At 42.9% G+C, this 21,804-nt stretch overlaps 1 protein-coding gene across 4 annotated transcripts in view; it reads left to right on the forward strand.

The window, feature by feature from the left end:
• The first annotated feature begins 3,110 nt into the window (after positions 1 to 3,110).
• ELF2 (E74 like ETS transcription factor 2) overlaps positions 3,111 to 21,804 on the forward strand; it is a 30,398-nt gene continuing 11,704 nt past the window's right edge. Inside the window, exons 1-3 of one of the 4 annotated variants that reach the window (XM_079307481.1) lie at positions 3,111 to 3,293; positions 9,165 to 9,373; positions 10,344 to 10,509. In XM_079307481.1, coding sequence (XP_079163607.1) covers positions 9,293 to 9,373; positions 10,344 to 10,509 — 247 coding nt within the window. In that variant the 5' untranslated portion in view covers positions 3,111 to 3,293; positions 9,165 to 9,292. Of the gene's footprint in view, positions 3,294 to 9,164; positions 9,374 to 10,343; positions 10,510 to 19,387; positions 19,570 to 21,804 lie in introns of those variants that run through there. The other 3 variants (XM_079307482.1, XM_079307484.1, XM_079307483.1) reach the window with 3 other exon arrangements.

Here is a 21,804-nt window from a genome sequence, read left to right on the forward strand (position 1 = left end):
TCACTCGCCACTATCAATGTGAATTGCAGAGCTTGGCTGCTCCTAAATGAAAAGTAGTTTTCAGTGCTGAAGTATTATCCTATGAAAAACAAAAATGTCTTTGAGGACAATTATTTTTAATTTTTTTCTTTAAACCAAAACAACTGAAAACAAACTGGTTAGTCTCTGTATGGAATTTTTTCTTCACAATTTCCAAACTCTTTCCCTGTATAAGAAGCAGGCATTCTGTTTTGTGCTACCTCTAAATTAAGAAAACCAACATGCCATGTACATCCCATGTATTTTCTAAGTGAAAATGAGGTAAGGTCCTCTTTCACGCAGATCCTTACTTTTTGTTTCTAAAATATTGCAACTGTTGTATTTTAAAGTCTAATGCACAGCAACAAGCCACTTCCTCCTTTATTTCTATGTAATTTTTTTCTTTTTTTCAAAGCAAGATAAATTTATTCAAGAATAAAATTCTGCCTGCAACAGGTTTGCTTTAGCATTGCATTGTTCTCCCACTCAAGTCACCTAAATCCCATGTAATTAATGGTGTTACAACCCCTGCTGAGGATCAGAAGGTTCATGATCTTACCTACTTTACAAGCAAAGCAGCACTGTGGCTTTAAGGAAAGGAAGGTGTGTGTTTGGGTTTTTTGGTTTAAGGTTTTGTTTTATTTTATTCTAACTTGTATATTATTAAAGGAAAAATATAATTGAGATGGAAGGAATTCAGAAAAAATGAGGCTTAAACATGCAATTTAAAGGCCATTATAATAAAATATAAGCTGCTTTGGAGTTTACAGTGTGAATAAAATCAAGGGGGTAGATTGGAAGTGTAAATAAATGTGAGTTGACACTAGTCATGTGTGTTCACAGCACAGAAACCTAGCAGCAAGTCTGAAACTTTGCCTCAATTCTGTTGGATCTGGAATTCTTCACATTATACATCCCATTAGGGATGAGGCTCAGCCACAGCCCCGTTCCCAATGTCCCATAATCTGTTCTCCTACAGTGTTTATCTTTGGCAACAGAAATATGTGAATCAACAAATTTACAGAGCTCTACTTAGGTCACATCTCCCTGCAAAAATAACCCCAAAGAGCTGGCTGGAACTAGATGATGGATCTTAGAGCACCCCAAAGTGATGGTCTTTGTCACCACACGAAGGAGCTGCTGAGATGTGCAAAGCAGATTTGGTTTATGTGGTTTTTGTTCAGCTGACAGTGGGTCTGTGTTTGCAAGAACCTGTCTGCTCTTTTCTATGAAAAGGATCAAGGCAAGAGGTTTTCTAATTTTTCTGAGTGGCAATTTTTGCCAGGAAGTATTTAATCTTTTCCTCCCAGTAACCCACCCTTCTCCTGACTTGTCCTTTTATTCCTTTTATTTTATAATTGTCGTCTGCTACTTTCCATCATCCACTACTGATAAGATTTTAACTTTACACCTTTGTTATATTTTTGATACTATTTACATGCTGGACTATTAGAATAATTACATTCTCTAATGTATAAACACTGAATACTATAACTTCTAGCAGCAACATAAATGTCAGCTATATTGTTAATAAATTATCATGTTTTTCTCCATATAATTTGAGTCTTGTTTTTAAAGGCAAACAAAAGACCTAAAAGTGATACCTCTTATCTTTTAGAGGGTAGTCAACTGAAATTTTTTTTTGTTAATATAAACTAGGAGCAGTCTGTAACTGACAACATCCAAGAGTATGTTTACTACACGTCTAGCAGGCTTATTGTGTGGTAAAAGCTCAGTTTTGCTATGGTGTGTGCTTTACTACACAGCTCATGTAAATTTACACCTCACTAGTAGTCACTTACATAAGAGGCTGCTGGTAGCACCATCTATTATTAGTAATGCCTGACATGTTTTTGGAAAGAAAGGATCACCAATGTTTCCATGCTTCAGGGCACAGGACTGGTACTTTTTTAGGGCTACCTTTAGACTCAGCGAGAGTAAAATTTGTAAAATTTTATACATAAGTGCAGTTGCACTTGTTACTTATCCCGGAAAACTCAACTTGTACGTAACTTGTAAATGACAGTCAGATTCCAGACCCCTGAAAGATTTAATTCCCTTAGGAAAGGAAGCTGATGGCCTGAAAATGCAGAGGGAGGAAATATTCAGTTCAAATACATAAGGGGCCAGAGCAACAGAGCAGTGGGTGGTAACATGCATATGGCAGAAGGTGAAGACTGGAAATCAGAGCTGGTGAAGCAGGAAATGCACAGAGTGCCAAAGGAGCAGTACATGTGGATGGTCAGATGGAAACTTTTTCTTGCGGATGGAGGTGAGGAGCAGATGTGTGTGGCTGAGCTGCTGTCACAGGGGCTGGGCTCCTGTCAGAAAGGAGATCCTTAAATCATTCCCTTGCACTGTACGGGCACAGGGGACCCAAATCAGCGGGCCCATCATCCTAGGGCTCCTTAGAGTAGAAAATCTCCTTGGCAATGTAGGGGTTTCTTTCTGTCTACTATGAAAATGTAATGCCTCCTCTTCAGCTAAAGCTCTCCTGTTTATTCCTGTAAAATGCCAAAACCTCCCATAATGGTTGGAGCCCAATGTTTGTAAAGAAGACGAATTCTGTTCAAAACTTGACGCTAGATGAAGGCAGTGTCGATGCAGAGCAGAGTCTGGCAGCGCATCTCGTACAACAAAAGCCGCATTACGATTCCGGCCGGCTCCAAACCCGTGCGCTCCGTGAGGCGGCAGCGGCGGGGCAGAACCGGGGGCGGCATTTCAGCACTGCCGGGACAGGACACTGCCTGGAACCGCTTCTGAGACACACCGACGGTGCGGGCAGCACCGCGCCCGCGGGGCCGCAGGCACCTGCTCCTCCAGGGCGGAGGGGCAGCGACACCGCCGCGTCCTCCCCCTCAGCCTCGCTCCCTGCGCCCTGAGCGCCGGCTGCGGGCACGGCGGCGGGCGCAGGGAATGACGAGGAGCGGAGAATGAGGACAGGGAATGACGAGGAGCAGGGAGCGATGAGGAGCCGCTCCTCGCAGCGGGCCCGCCCGCGCCCCGCTCCGCCGCCCGGCCCGGGCGAGCCCCGCGCAGGCGCGCAGCGGCCGCGCATGCCCGCGGCGCCCCCGCGCGCCCGGCGGCGGGGGGGGGCCGGGCCGGGCCGGGCCGGGCAGGTCGCGCGCGGCGCCCCCGCCCCTCCCGCGCGGGGCGGCCCCGGCCCAGCCCGGCCCAGCCCGGCCCGGCTCGGCTCTGCCCGGGCGGCGCCGCCGCTTCCTGCTCCCGGCCCGGCCGCCCGATGGACGGACGCGGCCTCCGGGCGCACGGCCACGGTAAGGGCGCGGTGCGGGCTCCCGCTGCTGCGGGCGGGCGGGCGCTGACAGGCGGCAGCCGCCGCGCGGAGGGGCCGCGGGGCCGAGTGGGCTGGGGCCGTGCGGGGTGGCCTGCGGGCGGCGGGGCCGGGGGTCGCTCCGGCGGCACCTCCCACCCGCCGCCGGCGCGGTTTCGGTTTCGGGGGTCGGTGGCGGGCGCTGTCAGTGTAAACAGCCCGGGGCAGCGTGGCCTCCCGGGCGGGCCGGGCCGGGCTCGCGGGGAGCGGCGCGGAGGCGGAGCGGGGAGGCGGCTGGGGCAGCGCCAAGGGGCAGCGCCTTGTTTACGCGGGGAGAACATGGCAGCCCGGGCGTGCTGGACACTCGCTGTCATGCGTGATCGCCGCTGCCGCGCCTCGTCCCCGCGATATCGCCCCGCTCCACTCGCTGCCAGCCCCGCTCCACTCGCTGCCAGCCCCGCTCCACTCGCACCCAGCCCCGCTCCCAGCCCCGCTCCCCTCGCTGCCAGCCCCGCTCCCAGCCCCGCTCCCCTCGCTGCCAGCCCCGCTCCCAGCCCCGCTCCACTCGCTCCCAACCCCGCTCCCAGCCCCGCTCCCAGCCCCGCTCCACTCGCTCCCAACCCCTCTCCACTCGCTCCCAGCCCCGCTCCGCTCGCACCCAGCCCCGTTCCCAGCCCCGCTCCCAGCCCCGCTCCGCTCGCCCCCCGTTCCCAGCCCCCTTCCCAGCCCCGCCGATAAACAGCGCGAGTCTGGCGTGCTCTGCATTGTACCGCCGCTGTAAAGCGGCGTGCGGGGTGAGTCCGGTTCGTGTTTATCTGTTGTTGCCTTTTGGATGTGTTCCCTCTTCTTGAATAATTCAGTTTTTCATTCTGCCTGCTCCCTCCCTTGCCCCTGGTCGCTGGTACATTTCTTGTCACTTTCCTTTAGTCATTTAACTTCTTCAGCAGAGACAGCACAACCTTAATCTAAGTTTAAAAACAGGTCTAGTCCTCATTGCTTTTCCTTCTCCTCTCACTCCATCTCTTCCAGTGGACAGGCTTAGTTGCTTTTGGAAAGGTGCTGGAAAAAGGATGGTTCGTTTGTGTGGTGCCATCAGTGACATGCTCTTCATCTCTCGGGTTTCAGTAGTATCTTGTTCAGAAGGTGCCTAAAGTTAAGGCTGTTACACGCATCTTTATGTTCAATAGTCTCATATGCAACTCAAACTTTACCTTCCTAAAGCTGTCTAACTCAAATCTTGCAAGTCTCTGGCCTCTAGAATATGCTATCAAAGCTAATTACGGAATTTTTGCACGCTGCTTCCTTTATAGTGTCTGTGTTGGGGTTTGTTTTTTAAACCTACATCCTCACCATTTAATTTAATCGTCGCTGCTGCTGTAGTATGTAACATGATGAATAATTCCTCCCTACTCTGGCTTGTGGGGGAGTGGAAGTGATTGTTAAGGATCAACAATCAATTTGCTGGAAGGAGAGGTGCAAATTAAGGGAAAGTATGCGAGACTCCTGTCGGAGGGAAGTGAAGGTTACAAGGTATCTTTAAATAGAGAGCAGTGGGAAGAGAGCCTGCTAATAGGATGAGATGCAGGAAAGTCCAGAAGAAGCCTGCTGAAGCCACAAAGCTTTTTGCAGAACGTTAATAGTTTCTAAGTCATTATAAGCTTACATGTTTTGGGGGCCCGTCAGCTTTAGCTATTGAGGTTTCAGAGCAAACTTTGGATGTTCAGATTATCAAATTGTATATGCACAGAAGGAGGTCTTCTAGTGTTTTACTGGACTTGATTAATTTGATCCAGAGTAATAGTTTCTGTGCATTCAGCAATAAATTTATTGCTTTTTTTTTTTTTTTTTTTTTTTTTTTTTTTTTTTTTTTTTTTTTGTATAAAAACTTACAAAGTGTGGTGTGGCTAGGACTACTTTACCCATCCCTTACTTTGATTTGTGTTTTATAAATTTTAGTGCTTGGTCTAGTTTGTAAAGTACTGTGAGCTGCATGGATTGCATGCTCCCCGGACCTTGTGGATGCAATGGTTTACTTTGTATCCCACTGTTGATATAAACTCTGCAACAAACTTTAGGAAGAAGTTTAGGGTTGTTTTATTTTTTTTTTTTTTTCTGCTCAGAGAGATTTTTCAGTTACTTATTTTTCAGTTCTTAGACTTGTTGAGTTTCAGAAAAAGAAAGCCAGTATGCCATTTCTTCTTCATGTGCCAGTGTGAATCAGGTAGCCAGAGCTGCAATTATGATCTGGGAAAACGTCTTTAAAAAGACTTTTCAGTCAGTATGAAATGTTTTACAGAGTGTGCTGTGGTTTATATGTGTCAGAGTGATAGTGGCATTTACTGCTGTATTTGAGGTTCTGCCTGTGAAATAACACCTCAATGCCCTTAGGAAGCCTTGTTCCTGTTAATGGGATTCTGCAGTGATCTTGGCTGGTGTATTTCTGCATGTACTATTAACTAAATTTTCAAGCCAACTTTCTTAACTTTTATTTTGATTATACAAAAGAAGGCTGCTTTGAAAAAAAAAAAAAAAAAGCTGTGTGTGATGCTACTACTAGCTGGAGTCCTACATCTGTGTAGGTATCTGCATAAATCTCTCCTCAGGGTTTAGGATAAATCCCTGAATGAAAGGGGGATGTTGTTCCAAGTACTCTTGTGATGGTTCTGAGTGCTGTAGGAGCAGCTACCTCTGGTCACTGCTGCCCAGACTTCTGTGTGTTTGTCTTGTTTTTGTGTATGGGCATCTTTTTTCAACCATTGTGTTTTCAGTTTTTTTTTTTTTTTTTTTTTTTTTTTTTTTTTTTTTTGTAGTTGCTTTTATAGTTAAAGGGAAAGAGTGCTAAAGTTATTTGCAGACTTATATTTAGAGTTTTGTTTTGAAATCAGTCCTGAATAACTTCACTTGAATTCTAGCCTAGAAGAGGTGACCTTCTCTAGCATCCTTTCCACACTGTTTTTCAGTTATTATCTTTTATTCTGTTGAGCTGCATGTTTGCTTCCCCGTTAATTTGATAAGTGGTTGTTCACAGGGGAATCAATTTAGGAAATTTTTAGTGGGATGAGTTCATCACAGTTGTGATTTGCTGTGGTTTCAAGCTTTCTGCCAGAAACATACTAGGACAGTTTGGATTTTCTTGTAGGCATACACTTGGATACATAATGTAAGATAAATGTGCTGTTCAATGGGTGAATGAACTGGTATTTTGCAGCCTTTATGACAAGTGCCCTGTGGCCTCCAAAGACTTGCTCTAATTGGTTGTCTTGACCAGTGAAAGTTACAAAAAAATTCGAGTTTTTGTTGTGTGTTTTGTAGTGGTAAATAGTTAGATACTTGCTGTTGAGGTAAAGTAACCAAGATTCAGAATTTTTAGTTTGGTTGGGGTTTTGTTTTCTATTACTTGGTGATGGGAGCATGTAGATTTATTTTTGTTTTCCCATAAGATACATATAAAAATAACAGCAAGGATGTTTTTGTGGTTGTAAGGGTTTTTCCAAATGTTCCAGAACTAGTTTTTCTCTGAATTTTCCACTACCAGGAAGAACAAGAGATGTCAGAACTGTAACAACATGATTTGGTAATTTCTTTTGGAAGTGTTGAATTTTTGTTTTCTCCTCTAATGTTATTCCGTATTTTGCTTTATTGTAAGCATCTATCCAGTGAGAGAGAAATTATGTTTGTAGTGTGTATTTTTTGTTTTTATTTTTAATCTTTCTGCAGGTTTCTGTTCTGTAATTCAAAACTAATTGTGCTTTGAAGCAGCTTGTGTGCTGGCTAATTGTATCACTGGGGACTGGCCTAGTCTCTTACAAACCTGAATCATCTCTTACTTTAAGAGTCTGGGTCTAATTGTCTTTTGGCCTTTTTGGCTCACTTAGTCTTGGGAAATGTGAATTTCTGAGCTGATTCCTGGAAGTGACCGGGCAGTGTTTTCCTTTTACAGGAATCAAATGAGTTGGGATTTAGTAGTGAGAAGATTGGGAATAGATTCAGTGTCCTGTTGAACTTTGAGGGAGAAGCAGGAAGTCTCCCATAGAGACATAAGGAAAGGGAAGAAGGGAAATGCTGGTTCATTGAGAAAGGGCTGTGTCTGTGGGAATCTCATGTACATGGAGGTGTGTGGGTGTGTTTCAGTGTCTGCTATATCTTAGAACTTCCAAACCACACTGAACTGAAACTCTTCTACCTTCTCACTTGCTGATGAGTGAGCTGCTTGTTTTCTCTACCTGGCAGAGTTTTGAAAACATTGCTGACTGAATGTCACTATGAAGTTCAAATCCTACTATATCAAGACTTTGAATACCCTGATGGACTGTTCCATCTATTCAGTCTGCAGATACCTTTATTTTAATGAATGCTGAGATTTAGCATCTCACATTCTTCTCTGTAATTTCTTTCCCCTATAAGGTCCTTACTAGGATTTTTGCCCCAGCTGGATAATGAGGATTATAATTTATGTTCCTGCATCACCTTACCTTCATTTCTGTAGGAAATCTGTGATTCATGTAGAGATAGATCAGCATAAAAGTAATCTAAACCTTCTGTAACCTAGGAGACAGAAGTAACATGTTTTTGGGAGAACCTGATCTTGTAAACAGTATTGAGTGTTTTCAATTGCTGCAATTTGGCAGTTACTTGGCCACCTGTGTGGGATTATAGTACTTAAAATATCAATATACAGTAGGTGTGGTCTAGTGTGTGATTGTTTATTTGCATTAATATTTATTATTATTGATTGTTTGTTTGCAGTAATATTCTGCATGAGAATGAAATTAGCTTTGTGATGTGCTTAAGCAGAGGTCCCATATGAAGCACTGTATGTTCATGTAGCTGTGAGTCTGAGTTGCAGGAATAATGCTGATGTTTGAAACAGGTTGGAACATCTGTGCTTCCAAATTAAAATGCAGTTTAATTTCTTTGGACTTCTATTTTGGGTTATGATTCATTGGAAATATTTCTATTGTGTATATCAGTGAAAAACTGTAGAAGAAGAAATAGTTTTGCAATAAAATGGGTTTTTAACTTTGTTCTTCTGATTGATTATTTTAGTGTATTCATAAACAGTTGTTTTTCTACTTTATATGTTTTTAGATTTAAAGACTTTTGGAATAATTGATAGGTGAGGAGTAGACTTTTTGTTCTAAACATCTGGTGGGTGACATCTGTATGTGGCTCCAAGGGATGCCTGTTAAAGGCTTTCTAGCCCAAGTCTTTTCTGGGGTGAAGAGGAGGTCTTGGCTATCTTCTTCATCCAAAACTGGTGCTAACTTTGAAATTAAACAATGGAAAATAAAGTAGCAACTAGTGAGGGGTTTGTGCTGTTACAAATGAAATATAGTTAGTTATGAGTTGTGCTTTGTCATGTAAAGTGGGCTGGTTATATTTTTTTTCTAAACTGTGTATACATTTTTTCTTCTGCAATTTATCTTATTCCTTGCTTAGTTTGCATCTGGCTGGGGAGATCAGCACTTGTAATTTTTGTTAGTGTAACCTTGCCTGTAGGAAGCCTAGTTACTTTGTATGAATCCAAACAAGCATTTCCCTAAATGTGCAGGATTAGTTTCATTTAAGCAGCTTCCTGCTATTGAAAAGCAGACTCATTGAGTTTGCCCATTGAAGTAGTTGATAATTTTTTTCTTCAATATGTATTAGATGGTCCTGTTTTCTTGCAGACCTCAGTGATTGTTGTAGCCTTCTATTAGATGGGCTTTATTAAAAATGTTGGGCCATATTCTGACTTTTATTATAGACCACTGATCTCAGTGTTTGCTAATGCCCTATTTTGATGTAGAGATGCAGCATGCAAGAGATTTAATAAACACTGGAAGACTTTTGAGTATAAATTATGCAAATAACTTAAAATTATTTTGTGTTTCAGCAACCTCCGCCCAGCTGTTTAAGAGCAGTGGATTGTGAATTCAAGCCTTTGATATCCTGAGGTTATCAGCATTATTGTCTTCAAGAGAGAGAGAGAACAGTTCTCAAAGAGTTTTCGGGGGATGCACCATGACATCAGTAGTGATTGACAATGGAGGCCCTGCCCTGGAGTTTGACTGCAACGAAATAAAAAATCAAGAGGTTAGAAAAGTAAATAGCACTTACTTACTATCAAACTTTGAAACATTTTATCTTCATTTGATACAAAATTTCACTGTAAACTTGCTGGGAAAACAAATGAAATGGATCTGAGGCTGTTGTATAAGGAGGAAGAGTGCAGTCATTTTTCAAATATCCTTTAGTAGAAGATTTTGTTATCACAGCAGTGAAAGCAGGAAGTTTTGAAGTCTGCAGTGCAACTGTAGACTGGGTTTACAAAATTATATCCTATACTAAGCTTTCTTTAAAGATCTCAGATGTGTCTTGAGATATAGAACAAGTTGAGCAGAACAATACATGGACCTCTTTTAAAGTCAGCACAGCATATTTTACTGTATTTTGTATTATTAGCAACAAATAAGAAATAGATTCTACTCTTCTCTAGCTTTCAATAAGGTGAGTCTGGCAGGGTTCTACTTCTGCAACACTGTAACTCATTATATATGCTTTTACAGACATTTTGATCCTTAAATAAGTAGAGATGAGAATATAGGCTTTGAAGTAGTTAGTTCTTCTGAAATAACTTATGCACTTAACCCAAAACATGTGTTCATAAGACACAGGTCAGATGTAGGTATCTTGCAGTGCATAGTGAAAGTCTTTGTTAACTTTCATCAAGCAGAGAGAGGAGAAACACTTCTCACCCCTGAGTGTCTTCATTAGAAAGTGTGCTCTTTTCTAATATCTTAAATTGTCTGGTGCTTTAAATTTTAAGTCCTTAAACCCAGGAAAATTTCTTTGAGATTTAGCAAGCCTCCTCTAATGGCTGATAGCTATCTTTTATTCTTTTAATCTCTTGCTTTGGAAGAAAATTTCTTTTAAAAAATAATTTAAATTATTATCTTTATTCCATAAAGAATGTAAGAACATAAGAGGAAAATACCAACGTGGAGTTCAATAGTGCAGTATTTAGAGCATTTTTTTCTTTTCTTTCCTTTTTTTTTTTTTTTCCTTTCTATAGGAAAATGAGCCAGTCTCTGAATTCCCAGCAGTGGTTGTGGAACCAGTTCCTAGTGCCAGACTAGAACAGGGTTATGCTGCTCAGGTCCTGGTTTATGATGATGAGACTTACCTGATGCAAGATGTAGCAGAGGAACAAGAAATTGAGACTGAAACTGTGGAAACAGGTAGACTTACTTAATTCTTTTCTTCCATGAGGTTTTGATACTTTTAGAAATCCCCAAAGAATGTGTCTATCCACAGGATGGAGATCTTGACATGGGTTCACATCTCTTTCCTCTAAGCTTAGATTGGCTTAGGCTTCATTGGTGACAGGATTACCTTGGCAGGTAAAAATGTCACATTGCATTCAGGGTGCTGCATTTTAACTCTGTGTCTCCTCCCTCATGAGCAGGCAGATCTTCATTTGTCTTTGTTACTTATGCAGGGAGTTTACTAGACAACTAAACTTGGAGTTTTTAAAAATCAGTTGAGCCAGGAAGCTGGTTAGAATTCAGTTTTGCACTGTATGAGGCACACAACTGCAGGGCAGCTGGAAATGCATGGCTTTATTTACCCCATCTTCCAACTCTTGCCCCTTCCCTTTCTATCCTGCCTTTTGGTGCAAGAGTTGTATTGTTGCTGGTTTGGTTGCAGGAGTGAGTGGCTAGGGGGATTGATGTTGGGCTGTCCCTTTATGGGCAAAAAGCCTAACAGATTGAAATTAACACATCTACCTATAAAATAACAAGTGAGGAATGAAGAAAGGAGTGGAGCTTTGCTGTGAAAGCTGAACTGCTCAGTGATAAGCACAAATCTTTCTGTACACCCTCTCTCCAAAGAACAGGATCAGGAGGTTTCCTTTTTCTGAGAGGCACCAAAGTATGTTTGAAGTATCTGTGGCAACAAAAGCTGTGCTGCTATAGCAGCCTAATAACATCTGACTGTTGGGCTGTGATTCCTGCTGTCCTTCCTTCTTGCTCTCTTGTATTGCTTCTCTTACTTCTCTATGCTAATTTTGCAAGAAGAAAAATAGCAGGAGACCCTCAGCTGTTCTGTATTTTTGTTGAGTTAAATTTCTGCTGGATTAGCAGAGTGTTGGGGTAGGGAGTACCTAGATTTGGAATCAAAGGTCAGGTCCTCCTGGGCACTCCATACTTAACTGTGAGACCCACTCGACATGGGTAGCATGTGCTCCTATCCTGCAGCTGCCTAATTTAGAGTTGGAGTTTAAATTCATGATGTCAGGAAAGCAAAACAAAGGTGAGAGACTGTCTCAGCTGCTTGACTTGGCATCCCATTAAGTCTATATGCATTCCCATCAGATTAGGCAAGTTTCAGTGCAGATTTCTCAGTAAACAGTGGATGCAATTGCTCATACATCCTTCTCAAGTTGGATGTTATCCTGTAGCACTGCAGCAAAAATCACAGGCATCAACTTCACAAGGTGAGCATGCAGGTTTTGGGGCAATACTTACAATTCCAGTTTACTGAAATGCATTTTGAAAGAAATATGCCAGTTAGAAGTTCAACAAATAAATGTAAAGAGAAGTTATTAAATAATGTATTTCTTAAATTCAGTTTTTGACTTTTAAGATTAAGGTGAGATGTGAGCATGTTCTTCCCAAACTAAGTTTTATAACTTAAGTTTATGTTCGAAAACCTTTAAGAGCTTATGCTTTGAAAGTTTTTGTATTCAGAAGTTGTCTTTTAAACATTAAATAATGCTGTTTCTTATAAGATTTTTGTAGACTAATGACTAAATTAATGGCTAATGGAATAGTTGTTTTAGGGTAAAGAGCTGCTGCAAATGAACTCTGTTTTTAAGCATAATTTTATGGCCATAATAAACTGAGGGAAATTACAATTTACAACTTGTAGCTCTTCTATAGGAATAGTTGTCATTCAAAGAAAGGGATGTGGGTTCTTCTAAGCCTTGATATTTGAAAGTATAGCCTTAAAATTTATAGGACAGTTGATCTGATCATTTGGTGTCTGTGGCTGGAGATGGTAAGAGATGTCTTGACTGCATGTAGTTTATGTTTTCTATGTTGCTTTTGTTTTCACAGTTTGACATTAATGTTTTTTAAAACTTCATATGATAAGATAATGATGTATTTAAATCAACTCAAATATTTATTTGCTTTAATAGTTTTTATCTAAGAATTAATGGGCAGTGAGAAGCCAAAAGTAGAGGAAAAATTAAAATTAATGAAGATTTTAAAAACTATGAATGCACACTCATTCCTACAGTCCATCTTTTAAGTATTATTTGTGTAGTGTATTAATTATTAATCCAGTGTGGTTTTCATGGTACAATTATACATGACAATGAGTAGTGGTCCTTGCACAGTAGTAATGTCCAGTGTTGGTGAAAGGAGTGCTTGGTTTGGGCTGTTCTGAGGGAGGCAGTCTCGTGGGGCATGTGCTGTGACCCACATGTTTTGGCACAGCCAGGAGTCTTTCTGAATGATTTCTCATACAGAGAGGTAAGATGGGCAGAGAGAAAGCATCAAAGCCATGAGAAACACTCATTTTGCTAATGCACCATTATCAGCAATGTATTGCAGGACAGTGAATCTGAGTGCACAGTTTTTAAATTTTAATTTTGTAGTAGAGATACTGGGCTGTGGGTAGGTAGCAATTTAATGTAGGAGAGAGGTGGTAGCAGGTGCCATGGTAATTGTTAATGAGAAAGCAGGCTGAGGCAGTAAACAAGGTACAATGTTTAAAGAGCATTTTAAAGTGTTAATTTTTTGAAGTACGTGCCTTTATTATGCTAACAATCTCAGTTTAGAGAGGTGCAGCAGTTTGATTTCTGTACATCTTAGAAGAAAAATCTATTATTGCTAAAATAGCCTCAGTAGATTCTACTTCATAAATGACAGAATTAATTGCTACAAAAATTTTCATGTTATTTGATGAACATACTTTAGTTGCACCAAGAATGAGTAGATTTAATACCTTTTCAGATTCTAGATTCTACAGGCAGCATGGTAAATACTAAAACCCATCTTAAAGAATCCTTGGCAGTACTTGAAAAAGATCCCTTTTCAAACAATACACCCTTTCCTGTTGGTCATGGACCTGATTTTTTCCCTTTCTTGTGACAGTTCATTGGCAGTTCCAATGACTGCTGATTTAAGTGGTTTATAGCATTACAACACACATTCAAATAGCCTTGGGCTACTTTGCAGTTAATTTAAAGCTTCATAATATATTAAAATGTAGCATTATTCCAGCCTCCAGAGATAGGGATCAGTACCCTGTGTGAAAAATGTTGTAGGGAAGTGCTGTGGGAAAATTGATATAGGACACTAAAGAGATGATCTATGCTGTGCACTGAATGGTTCTACCTGTGGTTTGCTATTCTGTGAATGGATTTGAGACTGTGTGGACTATAAGGATAGTCAGTGCTGAGCCAAGGGCAGAATCAGGATCTGCAATGTTGTTTTTAATTAAAAAACTTCTCAGATTTGTGAACCACAATTCAATAAAATATACTATATGATCATTATAAATACTCAAGAATTTTTAATTAATCCTAGTGGAGTATGGGGGTTCCCCTGCTCCCCATGAGACTCCTTCCCAGTAATCTATCTCGATTCATTAATCAAGGATCATTATTTATAATTAATCTTTTAAGAGTAAAACTAATCTATTAACTACAGAAGTAAAACCCAAGTGTCTTTCACCAAACAAGAAAGACTTAGTGGTTCATTTTTTTTAATTTTTATGCCTATTTGTTCGGATAGAAAAAGGAGTTTTCTAGAAAAACAAAATATAGAAATTTGGGTCATTTCAGGTGACCTTATGACATTCTTTGTGAAAGTAATGAGTGCCTTTTGTAATGATTGGAAGGAGAAATATAATCTTCAGATTGACAGAATATTTAAATTTCTTTCCCTTTTTGTTTGATATTCTTGGGAGATCATTTGGAACGGAGTTACTGATTTAAAAAGCTGAAATATCATTCAATTTATGAAGTGTCACCAGATTTTTTAATTTCATGCCCTGTCAGAAATCCTTCCTGTGGTAAAAGTTGAAAGTCTGTTTTGATTCTAAAACTGTTATTGCCGCAGGGGGGTGGAAGATCTGCATGAAAAAAATGTGGAACTGAAAATGACCCTTTCCAGGATGGAAAAATATTGGGCTACAAAGAAGTTTGGTTACTCTGCATGCACAAGTAATAAGGCTGGAATGTAGACACTTGCTATTTTGATTAACTTTTTTCAGTTTGTCAGAGGTAGTGCCAAATCCTGAGGACACATTTAGTTTTTTTCTGTTTGGAATCATTAATTGCTGTACGAATAGTGACAGCAGGATCCTGAGTCCACTCAAAGGTGCAGATTGTGACAGGCACTCATCTTTGGTGTTGTTGATTGCATGTGGTGTAGTTAAGAAAATGAGCTGGGCATAGTCATGGAGCACTTTCCTCAATATTTCCCTGTGTTTTCCAGGGACATTTGGTGGTTATTTTGCTATTTGGGCATTTTCTACTGTCAAATCCACAGTGGATGGTAATGATCATGTTGATGTGCTGATAAAACAGATTGGCTGCATTTTCTTGTATATTTTCTGGCATTTAACTGTTAAAAATGCTTCTTTGTATTGTTTGCAATGCAATAATAGCTGTCAACTGTGATAGCCTGCTGTTGAAGACAGCAGCTAACTCTGTAATAGATGGGAATTTTTCTTTAGGATCCTGGGCAAAACCTTTCTGTAACTTTAAAATTAGATGATTTGGGCACTAGGGACAGGGCATGCCTGGATTTCTGAAGTTACTTGCAGCTTTTTAAAGTGGTTGGCATTTCAGGATTGTTACTCTGTTATCGTTGTAATATCATATGTAGACTGCAAATACTCCTCTCAGACTGTGACAGGTTGGCACTGCCCAAATGCCAGTGCACCCATGAAAATAATTTATTCATTTTCCTCTGCTATAGCTAAGCAGGGGAGGGGGGGAAAGAAAATTAACAGGCTGAGATAAGGATTAGGAGAAAAAACACTTTAAGGGCAAAACAGCCTTAAAACTTTAAAAGGTATAAAGAAAAATTTATTAATAGAATTAAAGGAGGATAACGAGAACAAAAATAAATCTTTAGAACACCTTTTCCTCCTTCCTACTGACAGTGCAGGGAGACAAAACATGGGATTTTAGTCAGCTTGTCACTTCTAAAAATCCTGATTTAGTTCACTTAGGGAGAGGAGTCTCTTTTGCTGTGCCATGGGATCTTTCCTGTGGGAAGCAGTTCTCTGTGAACTTTTCCAGCGTGGTTCTGATTTTCACACTTGGAACCCACTTGCAATGTGAAGTCCCTCCCATGGTTTGAGTCTTCCCACAACTGCTTTTTGTGGGCCAGCACACAGATTGCCATCTACCCTCTACTTACTTAAATTAGCTCAAACAACTCACCTCTGTAAGAATAAGCAAGTGCTTTATGATAATTGCCTGTTCCCAGGGTAGCTTCATCTTGCTAGAATACAACTGGAATCCTCTGGGGCTAAAAGTAATTAAATGCACACAGGTTTTTCTTTCTGCTTAATTATTTGCTGTCACTGGAAGGAAAAGGTGCTATTGGAAGGTTCTTTTAGCATTTCAAGCTACAATGCTTGTGAAGTAGTTTTCCAAGAGAAACTAGTCTGTTATCAAAGAACGTTTTCATCATATTTTGTGAGAGTTGTAGGAAACACAACTTTGTGTAAGAGATTATGGGAGTGGAGAATGACAATTCCTCTAGGAGTACTTCATGCTCTATTAGTTTTGAGGCCTGTTCAAGGAGATGCTTAAGATAATTGATGGTTCTAAGTCTGCAAATCGATGAAACCCATCAGTTTTTCATATTTTGAATTTACATCTGCTGTTTTGGATGCAGTTACTCACATCCCGCTACTTTTTTTTTAATTGTCTTTCAGTTTTTCAAAAGAATCAGAATCAGTTTTAACTGTTGCTATTATTATATTGCAGAGAAGTGATACATCTCCTTTATTGTGAAGTTGTCCATATCCCTTGCCAGAAGGCATGAGCTGATAGGTATTTTACTCCTGTGTTTATATAAGTATGGAGATACAATTCTCTTGCCTTGAAGTTACTTAAAGCTTATGACAAACAGGAATGTAATAACTAGAAGCATAATTTTGAATGGAAACTTTCCAGCTTGTTAAACATTTTCACTGTTTTTTTTTTCGTGGCAGTTAGTAAATGTGACATGTAGGTCTACCTGGCAATCTTGACAGCTGAACTTGTGCATTAAAAAGTTACTGTAAAGTTTAGTCTCTGTATACTAACAGTAAAAACAAACAAACAAAACCCCCTCAACAATAAACTAGGGTAAATAAATGTGTTTCTGTCTGACAGATTGATGCTGGTTGGGAATCTGTTCTTCTACTTTTTTTTTTTTTTTTTTTTTTTTTTTTTAACTTTTCTCATGCCAGAGAAATAAAATTTCTGCAATTTCCTGTGGCCCTGTTCCATTACAGTAAGTATTTCTTGCTTCATTGGGCCACCCACTAAGTAGATTTTGAAGTCCTCTTTGTTAGCCTAAAAAGGGGGCTTTAAAAGAGATTAAAAAGTTAAATGCACATTTGCTTTTTTTACTGTCTTTTTTTCCCCCTGAAATAATAATATTTTATTAGCATGACAAATCAATCAGCATTCATAAAGTATTAGAAATAATATAATTTAAACAGATGAAACTGTAGGAATTTTTTAGAAAGTTGCATTTCTCCTTGAAGACAGAGTTATGCTTTAATACTAATATAGATAAGGTATGCACAGGTCACTTCATAATTTGTTGTGGCTTTTTGTATATTAATCATGAAAGTGCACAGGCTCAGATTCTTTTATTTTTCAACTGATTGGAATCCCTTGGGCATCCAGTGATATTCTCTGTGTGTATGATCAGAGAGGGAACAGTCAGAACACTTGTGTGCAGCTGTTCAAATCCATTTCATGTGCACTGGCAAACATTGTGCTATGTCTGTGCTTGCAGCAGTAAATAAATGCTGCTTAGGAAACTGGTATTAAACCAAGAACTTCATGTTTAATACTTTTTTAATTTTCATTTTGAACCTATGGATTTTGCCAAAAGTTACACAATGCCAGTTTCTTGCATGCACTTATTCAAGGAGTCCATGCATCTTGGGCAAAACTTTATTGGGTATGAGTCAAACACTTCAGTTTGTGACTGAAAGCTGTAATCAGTAAACAATCCTCACTGAATTTCACAGCAATCAAAAAGTAAAAAACTACAAGTGCATCTTTTCCAAAGTCTGGTAGTGTGAACACCTGTTGACATGGGTGTGGATCTTCAAAGGCATTGAGCATGGCAGTACAGCTTTTGATCTGGATCTAAACAAACTTTTAAATTTTATTTTATTGCTTGAAGTGTGGGTAAATTATAATTTTTAGCAACAGGAGGTACACAGGACAAAATGATGGGACTACATGGTTATTGCAGTGCTCTGTACATAGGCTAAAGCTGTGGTGCTGCTAAACTAGACCATGTAAAGCCTCCACTTCAATCTGAGGATGTTCTAATGAATGACTATTAAATTTTATTGCACATTTAAGTGTGTGCCTCCCCAAAATGCCTTTTCTTGTCTTTGGGCTTGTCTCCACTAGGAAAATTTCTTCTGGAGAATACAGCAGAGTCCCCTAGTGGAAATATGCTGATGGAAGGGATTCTTGTTAGAACTACTGTTCCACCTCCCTGAATAACAAAAGCTGACAGGAGCACTCTGCTCTTGGCAAAGCTGGATCTGCATGAGAGCTTTTTGCCCTCACAGCTGGCTAGTTGCCTTTTTTGTCCGTGCTTCTGGCTGTGGAAGAATCTTGACTGGCAAAATTTTAGCACAGACCTACCCTTAGATATCATGGCCTGAATGTGAGAATGAATGATGTTGCTTGCAGGGCTTGCTCTTTATCTGATGAGGCACTGGACAAATTTAATCCTTACACTCAGGAAGAAATTTTCAAAATGCTATCTTCAAAATGTCTGATTTTTTTTTATTTGTGTATTATATTATGTATAAATACAGTAATGAAAATGTATTCCTATAATGTCTTGAGAGTTGTAGAGGAGGAGTAGGTTTTTTTAAGAGTTTGAAGCACTGAATTTACCAGCTGGAGTTGATTTTTGCTGCATACTATTTTGTGATTTCAGTGTTGGGGAAAATTGCTTTTAGATTGTTGCTTCTGAGCTAGGTCCTAGAACTACTGAAACTTGAGAGGGGAAGAGATTGTGTATTATCAGATTGCAGGTGGACTTCTTCACATTCTTTTAATGGAGCTGTGGAGATGTGTTCCTGAAAGGCTCTGTAGGCAGCAGGTGCTTGCTAGATCCTTGGCTTAACACTGTGGGCCTACTCAGGTGTGTGTGGAGTAAGGAAGGAATTCCTGTGTGCAATTCCCATGATAGCTCTGTGTAAGACATTGGCTTTTCTTGGTGCAGCTGCTCTGAAGTTTCACCATAGGAGTGATCAGCACATGGATTGTGCTGGATTGGGAAGTGTGGAGAGTGCATTCTCCTGCCTTCCTCTGTCCTGGCAGGTAATGCAGGTCTTTTTTGGGGGGAGAGGGTGCAACCCTAAAAAGTGGTGGTAGTGGTTTTTTTTTGTTTGTTGTTGTTTTTAATTAAGAGAGCAATGACACTTTTCCGAGGTGAAGGATGGATGGGGCCTCTGGCTAACTGGAATAAGCCCTGTGACTCTAAGGGAGATAAGGCGGATTGCAGGCACGGAGGAGCGAGCTTTTCTGGCATGTTGTTACTACCATAGGTGCCCCAGGGACTTGTCAAGGAGAAATGCTGTTAATGCGTCAGTGCGCACTGTCCGGCTCATGCCGGTGCGCGGTGCGCCGCGGCCGGGAGGCGCGCAGGGCCGCGGGGAGCCGGAGCGGCGGGCGCTGGGGCAGCGCCGGCCCCGGGGCGGCTCCGGAGCCGTGCGGGCGGCGCGGCGGGGCCCGGCGGCTCCCCCGCCCGCGGGCGGCCCCGGCGCTGCGGCGGGAGCCGGCGCGGCACTTCCTGTCTGGGGCGGGCGGCGGAAGGGCCGCGCGCGCCGCCCCGCAGGAAGCGCTCCCGCCGCCGCGCGCCGTGGCGGTGAGCGCTCCGCCCGCCCGCGGGAGCGCGCCTCGCCGCCGGCCCCTGCGCGCGCCCGCCCGTCAATGTGAAGCCGTTCCGGCGGCGTAAACATGGCGGCGTCCGTGCATGAGAGGCCCACGAACCAGCTCGACCTCCTCATTCGGGCCGGTGAGCGGCGCCGCGCCGGGCCGACGCGGGGCGGGAGCGGGGACGGGCCGGGGCGGGCGGGGGAAGACGCGGCGCGCGGCGCGCTCCGGCGGCGGGCGGGAGGTAATGGAGGGCAATCAGGAAGTGATCACCTTGGTAGCGGCCGGCCCGCGGCACTCGCCTCCCGGCGCGGGCGGCGCCGCCGCTGCCGCCTCGCCGGCAGTCGCGGCGGGGCGCGCGGAGGAGTTTAGCGGGGTTTGGGAGGCTGCGGCGAGAACCAGGAAGTGCGCGAGGCTGTCGTCCTCCCGCCTTTCCCGGCCCGCTGCGAGCGCCGCCGCCACGCCGTCCGAGCGGGCAGGCCGAGCGCCGCCGCGCACCGCGCGCAGGGCCGCGGGCCGGCCTCCGCGGGCGGCGCGGCCCCCGCCGCCCGCCCCCCGTGCCCTTTTAAACTCGGCTCCGGCGGCGGGGCGGGAGGAGGCGCCGGCGGCCGGGCCGCGGCCCCACGTGTGCGGCGCGGGGGGGCGGCGGCGCCCCCTCCCCCACGCGCGGCGCGTAGCGGAAGCGGCGCGTTCCCCCCGGGGCCCCGCGCGGGGGAGGGGGCGCCGGCCGCCAATGGGCGCGCGGCGGGCGCGGGAGTGGCGGCGCGGCGCGGCGGGCGCGCGCGGCACCGGGGGGAAGCCGACTGTAAACACGGAAGTGCCCGCGCCGCCGCCGCACGTGGCCGCACTGCCTGCGGGCGCCCCCGACGGGCGGGGGAAGGCGGGCGGCTGCGCCGGCCCGGGCCGGGCCGAGCCTCCGGGCGCCCTGCCGCCGGCCCGTGCGGGTGCCGCGCTTGCTCTGGCCGCTCCTCCGCACCTCGCAGCTGCCGGCACACGGGCCGTTTACCCACCGAGCTGTAGCGCTTTTCCGCGGTTCCGTTCGGAGCCCTGCATGGTTTGGCCTCTTTGGTTTTGTTAAATCTGTCTGACAGCAGGATACTCCAGTGATGCCAAGACTTGTCTTCAAGTGTGGTAAAGCCCTGGAGAATGGGCAAGGTTACAACTGACCCAAACCTAAAATGCACTGTCAAGCATTCAGTTCACCACCAAAGTTGTACCAGACTTTATTTTATTCTTGCCTTTACAACTTCTAAAAGTAATCCATGGCACCATGAACAGTAAAGTGTAGGGCATTACAGGTAATGAATTGTGCAGTAGCTGCACATGAATTTTCAGAGAGTCAAGCTTTGCATTGGCATGGCAGTGGGTTTTTACAGGCCTAAAGGTAAATGCTCTGTTGTTTATCAGTGCATTAAGATATGCTTTCAGAAAGGGCCAAGTCACATAATCGTCATCGTTTATTTTAGTTAATGTGGAAAAATACACAAGGTGTTTTGGAGGGGGGTGACCCACACTGCAGACACAAAAAATACCCCACTACAAAGCACTGAAGAACTGTTCTGCTGCCACAGAAGGAGACTAGGTCCTAAGCATTTTGATATTTGGGTCTAGGATGGAGCAATAGCTTCACTTTGCCAGTAGAAAAACTCTCATTTCTGCACTCACTCTCACTGCTGCAGATTTCAGTGAGTTGTTTTTTACTCTTGATTGTCCGTGAATAGAGAACGTGTAAGTAGTTGATCATTGTGTCAACACCTCCTTAAATCACTGTAGCTAGATTGCTTGAGACTGAGCTCTTGCATAAATAATGAATTACCTTTGAGTTGCTCTTTCTGATGTCCTTTGTCATACTGTTCTCATTAGCCCAACTTCATTTCTTTTTATTTCCATATTTGCATACTACACATGTCTAGTATTCCCATCATCATACTAATCAAGATACTGTATCTGTTTACTTAATTTTGTATGTAGATGATATCACGTGGATTTAAGTGAGGAATTCTTTATCCTGAGGGATTATAATAATTACATGTTGCCTTTTCCCATGGCTGCTAGTTTCAGTGTTGACAAAACTTCATTGTGTAATAATTGTGGGAAGTAAGATGGACCAAAATTGTTACTGCTTAATGTTATCTTAATTGCCACTTGTAAGAGCAACTCCTAAATGACTTCACAAAGATATGTTTTGGCTTTGTAGTTAGTATTTCTGTCAATATTGGGCTGATAACACATGGCTCACAGTGAAACAAGTGTTTTGATGATGGTTGCTCTCATCTTTGTTATTGATTTGCCTTTATGCAGTGGGTTAGGCATCATCTTTAAATTGTGTGCAGCTGAGAGTCTTGAACAGAGGGAAAAACTGAAAAACCCAATAATT

This window comes from Erithacus rubecula, assembly GCF_903797595.1.
Source record: "Erithacus rubecula genome assembly, chromosome: 5".
NCBI lineage: Eukaryota > Metazoa > Chordata > Aves > Passeriformes > Muscicapidae > Erithacus > Erithacus rubecula.